The sequence below is a fragment of the Ammodytes marinus genome (genome assembly GCF_949987685.1).
Source record: "Ammodytes marinus genome assembly, chromosome: 10".
NCBI classification, from domain to species: Eukaryota; Metazoa; Chordata; class Actinopteri; order Uranoscopiformes; family Ammodytidae; genus Ammodytes; species Ammodytes marinus.
In genome coordinates this window covers 2129223-2145924 of record NC_137214.1, presented here as the reverse complement: position 1 = coordinate 2145924, position 16702 = coordinate 2129223, and the positions used below count along the sequence as shown (strand labels likewise).

General features: G+C 41.2%; 1 protein-coding gene across 2 annotated transcripts; it reads left to right on the top strand.

The window, feature by feature from the left end:
• The first annotated feature begins 1990 nt into the window (after positions 1-1990).
• acsl4a (acyl-CoA synthetase long chain family member 4a) lies at positions 1991-15797 on the top strand. 2 transcript variants are annotated; one of them, XM_080035606.1, is made up of 15 exons: positions 1991-2036; positions 3982-4527; positions 5615-5792; positions 5872-5981; positions 7176-7314; positions 7716-7866; positions 9521-9644; positions 9809-9880; positions 10113-10252; positions 10342-10514; positions 10592-10666; positions 10778-10966; positions 13114-13228; positions 14630-14787; positions 15637-15797. In XM_080035606.1, exons 2-15 carry the CDS (start codon positions 4171-4173, stop codon positions 15792-15794), a joined length of 2139 nt encoding a protein of 712 aa, XP_079891732.1. In that variant the 5' UTR covers positions 1991-2036; positions 3982-4170; the 3' UTR covers positions 15795-15797. The 2 variants fall into 2 exon arrangements, with proteins under 2 accessions (XP_079891732.1, XP_079891733.1); XM_080035607.1 differs by lacking the exon at positions 1991-2036 and adding an exon at positions 2143-2160.
• Positions 15798-16702: the final 905 nt, after the last annotated feature.

The window sequence follows — 16702 nt, the reverse complement described above, 5'->3', positions numbered from 1 at the left end:
CGTGATCACGCACAGGTGACGCTCCCTGTGGTGACGCGCTAACTCCCAGTGAGGCTCATTCATGGCTCACCTGCTGTGTGACTCAATAGAACATCCCTCCATCCATCAACCTTGTGTCACACCCTGCGTTCCAATCCCCATACTTCCCTACTATTTAGTATGCCAGAAAAAGATTTAGGATGTCCCAATACATGGATGGCAATTGTAGTATGCTGAAAATACATAAATGCCCCACTAACTCCAAAAGCATTTTGCAGTATTTGTCTTTATTCATGACATTTCGCGACATAATGACATTTTTTTCTCTCCTGTGGCCCTAAAACTCTTCTGTACTTAAGTATGTAGTGTAGTAAAAAGAAAGAGTATGTGATTTGGAACTCAGGGGCAGTTTGACTGAAGAGCTTAGCCCCATTGGAGCTGAATGGATTGACAAATAATAGACTGATGATGCAGACCTTATGACCAGCTAGATTATACGCCGTTCCTTTTATTTGGTGATTTTTACGGGACATCAGGCCGCCGTGGTTAATGTTTAACACACGTCCTTCAACTGCTAACATGGTCGCATGTTTAGAACGTAGGCTATGGAACGTCAAACGCCCCCCTGTTCCGTAACAACAAGCTGGCCGCATTTATACAGAGAGGCGGAACTGATTGTGTCGGGAATCTTACTACCCCCCGAGGTAGTAAAATTCCCGGGAACAATCTCTCGCACCTTTCTTCCCTCGTTCCGCAACGGTCGCATTTATACAGCAGGGCGGAGGGCCGAAATTCCGGCATATTCCCGGCTTTCACTGGCTGTGTAAAAGGGGCTAATGATTGTATGAAATTCACAGTATTACATTGAAACATGGCACCAGTCTTTATACTGTACCATGTTTGGAAAATGGAGCTCAGTTTCAGGAAACATGTACATTTGGAAACACACATTTTAATGAAAACTTTTTAATGCCAATCGAAATTAAATTTAAGAACAATTTACAAAAAAATCTAAACTGAAAAATGACCACAATTATTTTGGGTTGAGGACTATTGTTAAGGATAGCTATGCATCTAACATGTTTTCATTGGTCAAGTAAAAAAAGTGAGAAGATATACTTCAAAATGTTGATATTTCTATTATTGGATTTTGGTTTATTTGATTTCAGTTAATTTAAAGGTATAGTGTGTAATACCGCTTTCGAATAATGACAGAAGCTACAGTGGCCTTCAAGGACATAATCCAGTTACTAAAGATGGTACCATCCATGTTGATTATACACTAATTAAAACATTTATGAATATTACATTACATTTCTACAGTCTGTTCTGAAAAACGCCAATACATTCTACACACTGCTCCTTTAAAACTAAAAAGGGATGATGCTGATAATAATAATAATAATACTAATAATAATAATAATAATAATAATAATAATAATAATAATAATAATAATAATAATAATAATAATAATAATAATCATCATCATCATCATCATCATCATCCAACATGACCATATTTCATCATGTCATTCAATGGTAGGCCTACATTATTTACTAAATATACAGGCCTATCTTATTTTGAGTTTTTGATTGATAACAATTATAGCATTTTTAAGACTTTTTGAAAAAAACATGTAAGACATTTTGTCACCAATGAGGCTTTGTTTTTAGATGAATGACGTAGGCCTAAATGCCTCGAGACTTTTGACTGTAGGAACGTTGGTTGTCACTATTTTCTGTCTTCACGCGCGTGAGAGTTAAGTCAAATAATATGCAAAACCACCAATACAAACAGGAAGGAACACATCGGCATACGCTTCATTGTCAACAACATCATAGAACAGAGGCTGCTTTATTGTTTACCTTCCGTAAAATATGTGTCATCCAGCGGGCGTACTAAAGGGGAAAGAAAATAACCGAGGGCAAATCCACTGCCGCGCGCTCATTGGTCCAGAAATGTGGAATCAGATGACGTAGTAGTTCCGGCTTTGACTAGAGGTAACTGTCGGTCATTTGTGGTGCACTGGAGTGACCGGGTATCTGTCTGCTGGAAGGTAAGAATGCCTGGAGCCTGTCACTAAGCGGGCTATCACACTCTCTAATCTCTATCAGCCTGTGTCCGCTCTGTGTACGTTAAGGAGGGTTAATGTGTTGGCCGGCTGCTCGTGTAGTGTTACGGTAAATCAACATTAGCTCAGTGATATCATTAGCTCAGTGATACGGGCTGTGTGTTAGCGGCGTGGAGCGGCTTTTGTCATCACGCCATCCCGCTCCTGAGCCATTGTCAGATAACCGCCATACAGCCCTGTGTAGAAAAGAGGCAACATCTGATACACGCCTGGCTTTCATTTAAATATAGCTTTGTATTACTTTGTTTTAACCACCTGTCTTCTAGCTAGATAACGAACCACCTGACCATGGTGGATCCGGGGGCATTATCTCATTGGCATATTATTATTATAATGTACACGAGAAATGCAATCCCTGGTCCAAAATGACTATTTTATGTTGCCATGGAAATAGTGGATTGATATGTGCAGATAGTCTTTCAGATTATAGTGTAGTATTGTATCAGGTCTGCCACACCAAGTCGCATAGGCTATCATCACTCCTTGCGCTCTTCTTTTTTGAGAGACACGGACGTGGCAGTGTATTTTTAATGTTTAGCTTGCTTCAGGCATAACGATGTTCTTTCAAATGGTATAAGTCTAATTATCTGTGTGTACTTTAAGTCCCATTGACGGAAAGATGACAAACAGAGTAGGCCTAGTCTCAGTTAACCCAGCTATTTACTTTCATACAAGCAAACAATGATGCTGTTAAAGCCCAAAGGCATTGGGTCTGGCTTGTTGGCAGTGCACAAACCGTCTTTATCTTTATTTAAGTAAGTAAGTAAGTAAGTATTTAACAACTTCTGGACTAATTTCCCGGTTTGACGTTGTTCGGGTCTATGACTCAATGACACGTGACATTATACTATGTGTAACAGTGATGCCTTCAGGGTAGCGTTGGTTTCATCAGTAGATGACATGACTTTGTATATATTATACATTTGTTAACACAGCTGAGTAGATAGTCATGGGAACATTCCTGAAGAAGAAGTTGATTTCTCTGATCTAATGTGGCTGGTGTCATATCTTACTCTATCTGTTCATTGACATTAAAGTAGGTCCAACATATCCCCTATAATCCATAACTTCATGGCACTGTCATGTCTCAGCTGTTTTGGGTCACTGGGTGAGGCTTGGTGACTCTGATGTTGAGCATCAAAGTAACCACATGAATGAATTTGCTCCACTTGGCACAGTGCGCTTATTATTGAGCTCAGTTTGACCTCCAGTAGCCTCTCACTGGCCACTCTGTGGGGTGAGCTTCAAGAGTATTGTCATTGGTCGGCTCCACAGCTGCATCCTCTTCAGCATGACTCCAGGGCTGTGGTCATTGGACAGTGTCCCGTGTGTTCAGAGAGAGAGGGGGGGGGGGGGCAGGGCAAGTCTCAATACTGCATCATCCCGCTATGTCACCTCTCAATTAAGTTAACCTGCCATTTAGCGTTGAAAGGCAGAGGGTGTTTTTAACATTAAGGAGGAGGGAGGGACCTTGTTCTGGTATGTCTCCTCTTATAAAGTGTTGAAATGTGACAGACAGAAGCAGGCAGGAGGTGAGTACTGACAGCATGGCACAGTCCTCTCATAGGTGGAAGAGGAGGTTAGTTACCCATGGATGGCTTTGAATGAGTTTGAGACTAGGATAACCTTGAGTAGTAGATATATCTTTGCTTCTCTAACCATTGTTTGGTCATTGTTCTGTTTTGGGAGAAGTGCCTCCAGACAACCTACTTCCTCATAGCATGTGATAGATATTTGGGCTAAAAACAATCCTGAATATGTTTTTTTTCTTGACTTGTAAAATACTTCCATTTAAAATGGTACAAGGGTTATTTCACAAGTGTGTCAGGAGGAGTGCAATTGTTCTGATGGTATTTTCTGTTTATTCCAGCTTAAGGAACTAGAACATTCGGAGCAGCCAGTGGACCAGATATTCACATGCTGCCGCTTTTGGATTCTTTCCTGTTTCTGAGGCTTCCCATCCGACACCATTCTCCATCTACATCTCAAACTATCTATTGGACCTTAACAGGATTCTCAGACTAGTTCCCCTGCACACACGCTCTGTTCAGAGGACAGGATGGGTCTCCAGTCAGACTCTGCTCTCCAGTCCCTCCTCCTCCTTCCCATCCACCTTCTCATATGGCTGTACTCTGCACTGTCCTTCTTGCCCTGGTACTACATGACTGGGGCCAGCCAGAGGAAAGCTCTGTCCAAGCGGGTTAAGGCCCGCTCTACGGTGGGCTGTGCGGAGGGGCCGTACCGCTGTGTGGACCACTTCCATTCCCTGGCTACGGAGGACTTCCCAGGGAAGGACACACTTGATAAGCTGTTTGATTATGCTGTGCAGCGCTTTGGAGACGCACCTTGTCTAGGCACCCGCGATGTACTGAGTGAGGACAATGAGATTCAACCCACTGGTAAAGTATTTAAAAAGGTAAGAATTCCCATTACTGTGTTTTTTAGGGAGGGGGGGTGTTGTGATGGAGGGCTGGGAATCCTTTGGAATCCCAAGATTCAAATCTGATTCCTGGACTCACCATTCGAATCAAAATCGATTTCTCGATTCAGTTGAAAGGAGGATTTCAGGATCTACTCCAGTCCACTGTGTGCTAAGAGGCGTTGTGTCTGTCTGTCTGTCTGTCTGTCTGTCTGTCTGTCTGTCTGTCTGTCTGTCTGTCTGTCTGTCTGTCTGTCTGTCTGTCTGTCTGTCTGTCTGTCTGTCTGTCTGTCTGTCTGTCTGTCTCCTCCAGTCCACTGTGTGCTAAGAGGCGTTGTGGCAAATGATGGCATGAAATCATATTTAAGTCCATATCTTATCTATCTTCACATTATGTCTATTTTAATGTGAAGCATGAAATGCATGTGATTTTAAGGCAAGTCAACATTACCGGCAGCAGCAAAATACATATATTAAAAAAAACAATGTAATCGATTGTTGCAAATTATGAAAAAAAGTAATTTTTTACTATCTTTGTCCTATTATGAGGACAAAGATGTGTTTGAATAATGAACTTCATGATGCTATGTCTCTCTCCCACTAGCTAGTTCATGACGCTACTATGTCTCTCTCCCACTAGCTAGTTCATGACGCTACTATGTCTCTCTCCCACTAGCTAGTTCATGATGCTACTATGTCTCTCTCCCACTAGCTAGTTCATGATGCTATGTCTCTCTCCCACTAGCTAGTTCATGATGCTACTATGTCTCTCTCCCACTAGCTAGTTCATGATGCTATGTCTCTCTCCCACTAGCTAGTTCATGATGCTACTATGTCTCTCTCCCACTAGCTGGTTCATGATGCTATGTCTCTCTCCCACTAGCTAGTTCATGATGCTATGTCTCTCTCCCACTAGCTAGTTCATGATGCTATGTCTCTCTCCCACTAGCTAGTTCATGATGCTATGTCTCTCTCCCACTAGCTAGTTCATGATGCTACTATGTCTCTCTCCCACTAGCTAGTTCATGATGCTATGTCTCTCTCCCACTAGCTAGTTCATGATGCTATGTCTCTCTCCCACTAGCTGATCCTTGGGGAGTACAGGTGGCTCTCCTACAATCAGCTGGACTCTATAGTCAGTCAGTTTGGCAGTGGCCTGGTGGCCCTGGGCCAGCAGACCAGACACAGGATTGCAGTCTTCTGTGAGACCAGAGCAGAGTGGATGATCACGGCCCAGACATGCTTCAGGCACAACTTCCCCTGTGAGTACATGACAGTATGTAACTCAATGAATCATGAAGGCATTAGCAGCTGTTTATATGGGTGTTACGTTCATTACAGTGGTGACATTCTATGCCACACTGGGAGAAGATGCCATCGCATATGGACTGAACGAGACTGGAGTCACACACCTAGTGACCAGTGTGGACCTGCTGGAGACTAAACTGAAGGTCAGGCACAGCACACAGTCACAACACAAGAGAAGCACTGATCAAGATGATGTCATTTAACATCTGCTCTTTGTATTTCTAGTCGCCCTAATAATCATCATATGATCAATAGATCCTTTCATTAGCATCACAGTGCCTGCAGCAATGAACGCACAAAGGATGTGTTAGGATGTGCTTAAAGGTGAAGTAAGCGGTTTATTTATGTTAATATAAGTGTTACATCGCTCTTTATTCATACAGTGATCAATTACATAATGTGCGCGTTTCATAAAGCCGATCTCTCAGTCAACTGCTTTGCATGTAATCGGCAAATAAACTTATTGTAGTATCCCGAAATTTTTATCCAATCAGAAGAGAGAACGCTACAAACCGACACTCGTCTCACTCATACATACTATATACACTCCATGGTCTCACTGCCGGTGCACGCCAGAGCAACAGATGGGTGAATGTGTATGCGCCTACAATGGCGGAGCAGGTAAAAATCCTTCCCAATGTCTGTTTTGATGATTTTTATCATGTTTTATCACACTTATGCATCTGAGATGATGCTAGATAACTTGCTGCTTGAAGACCGCAGTGCATTAATGTGGTGACGTAGGGACGAGGGAGGGGACTGCTAACTGCAGTAACTGACAGGAAGTTAAAAGAACCATTCCGCTTACAGCACCTTTAAGTAGGAAACACATTATAGTCTATCATTTAATAAATGCGAATGTATTGAGTCTTAATGTTTAGCTGCATTTAAGCTGGTGTAGTGTCTGATAAAGAGACATGTAAAAAGCTTCATTGTGGCAGTTCTTTTCAACATGTTATGCTTGTCAAGCCATTTTGAGCTTGACCACATTTTACGGTACAACAAAATGTGGACTGATGGATAAGTGTGGGAACATTTAGGGAAACAAAGCTGAGAGAAATCTCAAAATCTCTCTTGTTTATAGACTTAAAATATCCTAATAATGTTAGATACAATGAAAGAAGGCTCATACTAATATGATAAAATATCACCTTTTAACATGTGTGGCTATTTCCTTATTCTAGTGGATTATTATTAATATTTTTATAATTTGGCAAGTCAAGCTGCTGCCTACTGTAAAGATGATGTCAATCTAGAAATCCTCCCTATTAATAAGAGTAAATCATGTGATTGTACATGGTGTTGTGACAGCTGCCTTGTCCCCTCTCTGTCTTCAGAGCGTGCTTTCACACATCCCCAACCTGAAGCATGTCATCTGTGTGGACAAGAGGCCAGGGAGCGCAGACGGCTACCCAGCAGGCCTCTCCATCCACAGCATGCAGGACGTACAACAGCTGGGCTCACGGCCAGAAAATAGTGTGTATTACACACACACACATACGTGCACACACGTTTGTACGGCTATACTTGTGAGGACATTCATTAACATAATGCATTCCCTAGCTCCTGACCCTAACCCTAAATACAAAACTAAATGTCTAACCCCAACACTAACCCTAACATAAACCTAATTCATACCTGAACTTTAAAACCTAGTGTTAACCCTCAAACAGCCCTTTAAAGGCCTGTCCCAAAGTGAGAACCAGACGAAAATGTCCTCATTCCTAGTGTTTAAAACTCAAATTGGTTCTCACAAAAATAGTTGTACAAACACACACACACACACACACACACACACACGCACACACCCACCCACACACACACACCCATCCATCCATCCATCCATCCCAGACAATGAGTGTTTGTTTGTGTTGCAGTGGGGCAGGAGATAGTGAAGCCTCAGTCCTCTGACCTGGCTGTGGTCATGTACACCAGTGGCTCTACAGGCAGACCCAAAGGAGTGATGATCGTCCACAGTAACCTCATAGCAGGCATGACAGGACAGTGTGAACGCATCCCTGGACTTGGGTGAGTTGGACTACTGTATATGTTGGATTGAGTAGAATATAATGAGCAGAGCTAGGATTCAGCTTATCCCAACTTGTATAAAAGCCCATCTCTCTAGTGCTCTTTTGTCTATTTTCACTAAAACAAGTAGTAAGTAAATTCTCTTAATTGAGTAAAAATAACTTTCCTCACTGGAAAATTGGAACACTGTTTGAAGTTAAAAAGCTTCCTGCAAAGTTTACTGTTTCAAAGTTGTTGCTTACAGCAGCAGGGCCCACGGTTTGGTTTACAAACATATTCTAGTCTTAAGTTAGGTTCCAGATGCCTCAAAAGAATTTAATATTTTTTTAAATTATTTATAGTCATGATAGTATTATTCAATACTAAGAATTTCCTGTAGAGTATACATGTTTTGTAAACTACCTTTTGTCAACTAACCCTGTCCTCTGAAACTACATAGTGAACCTTTAAAGATGCTCAGTTTTTTTCAAGATTCAAGAGGTTTTTTTGTCATATGCACATTAACAATCACAGCAGTAGTCATTGGCAATTACATTTTTAAGTCTCAGTTTCCTCTAAACCAGGGGTGTCCAAACTTTTTTCACTGAGGGCCACATACAGAAAAATCTACGAAGGGTCAGGCCACTTGGCAAAAATAACACATTTATCAGGACATGTAGCTGCTCTGATGTTTAGTTTCATAGTGTCTTCGTAAATTGTAATCCTTCTTCACGGCAACACTTTCCTTGCAAATTAAACAGACACATTTCCCCTGAGAGCCGGGGCCAAGCCTTCATGGGGGCCCCTCTCCAATGTTAGCGCTGCCCAAATCATTGACTATTGTTAAATGCCATTCAGACACCCAGTGTTTTCTGCAATTGCCTCCAATTTCCAGCTGGGTGAAAATAGTAGCCAGCCGAGATCCCGACCCTCCTAGGGGGGTCCGGCGGTATGCCCCCCCGGGAGATTTTTTTTTTTTACTTTTTAAAGTGATATGCATGAATCTGGTGCACTTTGAGAGGAAAATTAAGGGGCTTAATCTGAAGAATTTTGTATGAAAAAATTATTAGGAGACACTGTGTCAGATGAATAAGAAGCTATTGAAGAAGGACACATGGATTTTCCATAATAATATTAATTTAAAATAAAATATTATGCAGGGTCCACTGGGATGGGCTTGGTTTTCTTTTTCTTTATGGGACATATTTCTCTGTAATGAATGCATTTAAATTATTTAAAAATTAAAAGGGCCTTATTACATTATATTTTTAAAATGTGCCCGGGCCAATCAATCAGTTTTGACACCCCTGCACTAGTGGGATAACAAAAAAATTATAATTAAAAGGGTCATATTACATTATACTTTTAAAATTGGCCGCGGGCCAATAAAAAACGGGCTGCGGGCTGCAGTTGGCCCGCGGGCCGTAGTTTGGACACCCCTGCTCTAAACAATGCAATATAGAAGAAGAAACACAAGTGAAGAGAGCAACACCTGAGACACGAAAGTAGTGCAGGGACACAGTGGTGTCCAGGTGCACCAAATAAAGTCAATTTAGAATGCAAAATAAAATAGGTGTAAATAGTAAATAAAATAGTATGTGGTAATAATAATCAAACTAGTTTGAGAATATGAAGGAGAAAAGGGCCTAACCCTTCCCTGTGTGTGCTGTGCCAGGCCTAGTGACACCTACATAGCCTACCTGCCTCTGGCTCACGTCCTGGAGATGACAGCAGAGATCTCCTGTGTGACGTACGGCTGTCGGATCGGCTACTCCTCCCCCCAGACCCTGTCCGACCAGGTAATACCCAGCACCCAACAAAACCCTACGTTTGCTTTGGCAATGTGACGGGCTTGGGCTATATTTAACATATCTGGGTGTGGTTCTAAATATTTGTCTCCTTTGTTTCCTTGAGCTTAATTATTGTTCTGACTGTCTGGAATTTTTTTCTCTTTCTCTTTAAGTCCACCAAGATAAAGAGGGGAAGTCGTGGAGACAGTTCTGTGCTCAGGCCCACCCTGATGGCAGCTGTGCCAGTAAGCTGCTTTTCACCTTTTTGCTCACTGTCTTTTAAACAATATATTTATTCCTTTTGTATGGTTTCATGGTTTCAGTCTCGACATGACTTACACAAGCATCACAATAACAAAGGCAAAAACAAGACAGGAGGAGCAAATCAAACTAGTTAGCTCACTTTTCATTTGTTTTTTGTCAAACCAAATTGCCTTTAAAACTATTAATGAACCATATATGTTTTCTCCTGAATAGGAAATTATGGATCGCATCAACAAGAATGTGATGAGCAAAGTGCAGGAGATGAGTTTCATTCAGAGGAAGCTGTTCACACTGGGCTACCAATACAAACTGGAGCAGCTCAAGAGGGGCTATGACGCACCACTCTGCAATGTGTAAGGAACCAACGTGACTCCTTCAGGGGAACATGTCATTGTGTTGTTTTGCAAATACAAATCCAATTCTGTGTCACTGTGTTTCTCAGCCTGCTGTTCAGTAAAGTGAAGAAGCTGCTTGGAGGGCGGGTGAGGATGATGCTGTCTGGAGGAGCCCCTCTGTCCGCTGCCACTCAGAGGTTTATGAACGTGTGTTTCTGCTGTCCAGTGGGCCAGGGCTATGGACTGACTGAAACCTGTGGAGCAGGCACCATCACGGAGGGTAAGACAAGACTTCACTTGTACAACAGGAATGTAAGATTGGCATGAAGAAGCTTTATTAAGACATAGTGTATACAGTTACAGACATCAGCACTGGGCGTGTTGGAGCCCCTCTGCTGTGCTGTGAGATCAAGCTGAAAGACTGGGCTGAAGGTATGGCAAGACACAACATGTTAATACACACTGGATTACAATGAAAAGCTTTTGCTTCATCACACAGCTATGCAGTAGCTTGTTCTTTAACTTCTTAACTCCTTTTCTCAGGTGGATACAACACCAAGGACAGGCCCAACCCCAGAGGGGAGGTTCTGATTGGTGGGCCCAACGTAACCATGGGCTACTTCAATGATGAAGGCAACAATCAGGACTTCTTTGTGGATGGGAAAGGTCAAAGATGGTTCTGCACTGGAGATGTGGGAGAGATCTACCCAGATGGCTGTCTACAGATAGTGGGTACGTGTAAAGAACTAGTAGGCTTTGCAGGAACTAAGCCTATGCGTGTTTCCACCGCAGGAACTAGGGTCTAAACTCTAGTTCCCAGAACTATGATTACCCCAGAAAAAGATCCTGCTCAGGGGGTGGGACTATGCAAAGGTTCAGGAACCTTTGGGGGCGGGGCTACAATGCTAAAGATGTCTGATTGGTGGAGTTGCCTGCTCACAGTTTTTCACCCGCGATGTTCAAATCTCCGCTTAGCGAGCGTCTCATTTCCTGGTTTGAATTGAATCCATTTGGGATCGTTTGTGATGTAATAAAAAGCGAACAGCAACAGCACAACATGAGCGTCCTCCGTACTATCGCCCGGGACACACATCATGTATCTGCTGCGCTTGTGTTTGTCTTTTCTTTATAATGTTAAGATTATAGCAGCCGTTTGTACAGTCTATGGAGCAGCCGCACAGCGCGCTCACACACACTTCAGCTCTATAGTCTCCCTTTTTATTTTTCTTCTTTTTTTTTACTATTTTTACTTTGTCAGATGGCTGCTGTTCTCCTCTATAGTAAACAGAGCAATAATCTGTCTGCTGCCCGTGTTAACAGACCAGGGGCCGTATTCACAAAACATTTTATCTTAGCACTAAGAGTACTCCTAAGGAGCACTAAAAGTTCTTAGTAAGGAGTAATTTCTTAAAACCTATTCACAAAGCTGATAAGATCAACTTTTACTAAGGAATGGGAGGGACTCCTAAACTAAGACTAGAGGGCGGTGTTGACCCTGTTGCTATGAATGATGTCATGTTCATACCTTCTATGCCCACAGTGATTGGCTGAGAGGGAATGAGAGCTAAGAGTGAGTTTATGATAGAAACACTGTGGGAGATATCCATATCGTGTCGCTGTATTAAAGTGAAGAGTTTTTATATACAATTAATGACAAGTGACACTGGTTTAACATGAAACCAAGATACTGCAGGGTTTCCCACACATTCGTTCACAATTAACCTACAATAGCGCCACGTAGGTCTATTCATTTATAATTTTACAATGATTTGAATCGGAAAAAATATCCTCATTGAACAGCTGCACGCCATGCACTCTCACTGTATTTCTCTCAATGGCGGACTCTGCAGCAATAGTCAGACAGCGACAAACCAGAAAATTCGCAATTTAGAAACAACAACTGGCGAAATCGTAAAGTGCATGCGGAAGGAAAAAGGCGAGACACGCAACTATACAGTAGCGGACCTGTGGAATGGAGGAGATGGAAGCGCCACATATAGGCCTACTCTAGTAACAAATTAAACCCAAACGTGACACCAACAGTAACTTTCAGTGCATCGTAAACCCAAAGCAACTGCAGGAAAAGGAACTTAATACATAATTTTTTATATAAATATAATAAATATAAATGTGTCTATACTTTCTAAACATAGCTTTACTAAGATCATTAAACCCTTACAGCTATTAAAGGTACCTTTTGTAAAGCTCACTAGCATTAAATCTCTCCAAAACACCATCAAATGGTTGTCTGTGATTTACTCTTAGTGACTTAGGAGTCCTCTCGAGGACTCCTAGCTTTTCATAGATTTAGGAGCTAGTTTTAGCGCTAAAATGCTTTGTGAATTACACTTATCTTAAAAAGTTAGGAGTCCTAAAATTAGGAGTGAAACGCCCTTATTTTTGAGAGTTACTCCTAAATCAGCACGTTAGGACCTACTCTTAGCCTTAAAATGTTTTGTGAATACGGCCCCAGAGCAGCCACACAGCGTACCTCGCCAGCCCCACTATTCATCTCACCAGTCTTCTCTTTTTCTTCTTTTCACCAGACGATCGCGTCTCCCTCATAAAATAGATAGAGAAATAATCTGTTGATTCTGATTCACCGATTCTGTCTAAACTCAAGTTGTATTAAGTGTAGCCTGTTATAAATTGACGTGCAGTGCAGATACATTTACTCCTTCTCCACACATCATCATCCTGATATGCATAACCTCCCTCTGCCCCCTGACTGTCATCTGATGGGGCTTGATGAAGACTCACCATTCATACCTCATTTCACAGCACTGATTTGCACGCCTATGTGGTTGTGAGTTCTACACACAAGCTGTTAGTCCTTGATAAGAGAGCACTGTTGTGAACAGCCTGTTCTTCTCATTTAGATCGTAAGAAAGACTTGGTCAAACTTCAGGCCGGGGATTACGTGTCTCTGGGTAAAGTGGAGTCTGCTCTGAAGAACAGCTCCCTCATAGACAACATCTGTGCCTATGCAAACAGGTGAGTAAGGCGCCTCATTTCATTAAGCAAATGTGATTTGTGAGTTGCATTTCTTTCTATATTTACACACATTCTAGACATGTGCAAAGCATTTAAAGTGACTAAAAACCAAAAAGAATGTCCAAAAGTCACCATTCTGATTTGGAAGAGAAAATGCCAGGACGGTATGGGCTGTTAAAGTTAGATGCAAATGAAATCCATGAGTAGATAATGAACAGCTGTATGTGAAATATGTCTTTTCAGATGTTTCCACAGCTAAACCAGATGATAACATGTTCAGTGTCTTTACAACTGTCCAAATATTGAAGTGAGAATATGATATGAACAAAAAAATCATCTCTTTTGTACTTATAACATAATACTCATAGCATAATTGCCTAAATCATATTTACTCTACTCTACTTTAACTCTACATCTATTCTACATCTACTTTACCCTCCTCTATAACCCTTAAAATATGACTTAGGCAATTATGCTATTAGGCTAACGAAAAGTAGATGTAAAGTAGATGTAGAGTAAAAGTAGAGTAACTATGATTTAGCCAATTATGCTATGAGGCTAACGAAATGTACCTTTCACCTGTCAAACAGCATACTGGTATTGAGAAGCCACCTCCTGTTTACTCTCATGAGATGTATTAACTCTGAAAACCTGTCTAAAGCAGGACATAAAAACAATACAATTTGGGTAAAGAAACAACTTGAACACACCTTCACCATTCACCCTTACAAATATTTGGTCCCCAAATAATGATGTCATATTGGAGAAAATGCACCCTGCTTTAGAAGTTTGGAACATGGATAAAATGAATCATATCGTGATCATTCTCTCTCTCTTACTAGAGATGTATTCCCTTACGTGTGCATACTATATACAACATTAAACTAGTCCATCACAATGTATTCTCTGGAAATACCAGGTGACAATGCACTGCAGCCCAGATATGTATTAGCATGGGAGATGTCTGCTTCACTTTATTCATGTCTCTCTTCAGCTGACATGTTGATATCCTCACTATACTTAACACTTTAGATGACATTTCAGATCCCTCAACAAAACACCTCTTTAACCCCTTTTAAACAGGAGCACCTTCCACTGTTCACACACAATACACTTCAACCAATATCCACGCTTCCACTTGAGCCAACACATCAGATACTTTAGCTTCACTCTGTACTTCAATTAATATTCAACTTCAGTCAGTGCGTATGTCTAAGTAAAACCTTAGCTTCTTTCAGCATTTTGCTAAACATTTTTTTTCTATTTTAATTTTTTTTAATGACTTCAACTACTTCAAATTTGTTCAACTGCACATTTTCAGCGGTGAGCACACACACAAACATTTGTCTCTGTTAAGTGTAGCCTTTTCCTCTGACCGTTCTCTGTTGTGGACTCTTGCAGCGATCAGAACTACGTGATCAGCTTTGTGGTTCCTAACCAGAAAGGCTTGACCGCGCTGGGCAAACAGAGAGGCATCGTGGGGACGTGGGAGGAGCTGTGCACTCACCCCGACATGGAGACAGAGGTTCTCAAGGAGATCAAGGCCGTAGCTGTTAACAGTAAGAGATGACTATGTCTCTTCATCATATTGTGATATGGCTGGACTCATTAGATTCACTTTGATGAATACTGTTTTACCTCTGCTATACAGTGCATCCGGAAAGTGTATGAGTGTGGTAAGAATTGTAAAGTGCTTTGGGGCTGAGAAAATCGGCTAAAAACGCTATATAAGTCAAGTCCATTTACAGGTAATCACAGCGCTTCACTTTTTCCACATGTATGTTACAGCCTTATTCCAACATGGATTAAATTAATTTCTTTACTCAACTGTCTACAAACAATCCCCCATAATGAATGTACCACAGGTGGACTCCAATCCCACTATAGAAACATCTCAAGGAGGATCAGTGGAAACAGGATGCACCATAGCTCAATTTTGAGCAAAGTCTGTGAATGCATGATGTGATTTTTAATTTGAAAATATTTCAAACAAACCTTCTTCAACCTTGTCATTAATGGGTATTGTTTGTAGAATTGAGCGAAAAAATGAATTGAATCCATGTAATCCATTTTGGAATAAGGGTGAAAAAGTGAAGCGCTGTGACTTCCCCCGGATGCACTGTATGTGTGTTCTTTCTGTATGATTTAATGCCGTAGAAAAGAGCCATAGATCGGGTTTTACTATATCTGAATTATGTTGGTCAGTTTTAAGTGTCCAAATTTGGATTAGCACTGGAGCACTTTAATTGTTTTACCTACTGTATGTAACTGTCCCATTTGTGTTTGTGATGTCTTAAACTGTGTAACGGAAGCTCACTTTTAAACTGCGAAACAAGTTTACCTACGGGTACATCTAAAGTAACCTGAACCTGAAGATTGATTTGTATTTGACTTGTTTCCCCACATAGTTAAACTTCAGCGCTTTGAGATCCCAGTGAAGGTTCACCTGAGTCCAGAGGCCTGGACCCCAGAGACTGGCCTGGTCACTGATGCCTTCAAGCTCAAGAGGAAAGAGATCAAGAACCACTATCTGAGCCACATAGAGAGGATGTACGGGGGCAAATAAAACTCTCCCTCTATTCTCACCATAAACCACTGTTAGGATCTGTACATACTGCTCCCCTGGTACCTGACTGGATTGTTCTGCTGTTTGTGTGTACCACAAGTCAAATGTCTTGAAGAAGAAAGTTGTAGAGAGCTGTAAGCTGTTTATCCATATGTGCTGCTTTTGAATTCTCCTGTGCAGTTTGGTCACAGAAGATTGCACTCCAGATGAAACTTGTATTTCATGAAAAAGGGTCTGAGGGCCATTACAGCACTCAACTGCCATCCACTTCAACGTGTTTCAGTTTGTAGCTCACACACAACCACTGTCCTCCATATATGCCATCTGCTCTGTTGTGACTTCCATTGAACCTATGAACAACTGCAATTAAACACGGAGGCTTGAAATGTTGTTTAGTAATGTTGGGAGTAGTCACCGTGCGGAGGTGACGTCTATAAAAAAGAAAAAAAAAATTGACACAATTTTTTTTTTGTTATAAAAATCGTTAAGTTGCCATGTGAAGTTTACGGATTTCAGAAAGAAATGGAGCCATCTAGAGACAGGCAGGTCATAATGTCTGCTGCTTATCCACTTTGTTTTCTGACACATTGTTTAATTTATTTTGTTACTTGTTGCCGAAGTTGTTCACAAAGTAAGACCAAAATGTTTCAACTTATAAATGACTCAGGAAAGTAAAAAGCAAAAGTTGTAATATATGAAATTGTTTAATAGTGGATTGTATGCTTAGCAAGCACTTCTGTGAAAGGTTCTTGTGGCATCTTATTTATAAGACAAAGCATGCTTAGCTACCAAAATGCTTCTTAGCATTTAGCTAGTCAAAACAAGCATACTGTAACTGCATACTTTACCTCAGTTAACAGCTTACTGTACAACTCGGTATATATAGTTATCTGGAGTTTGTTTAAGTC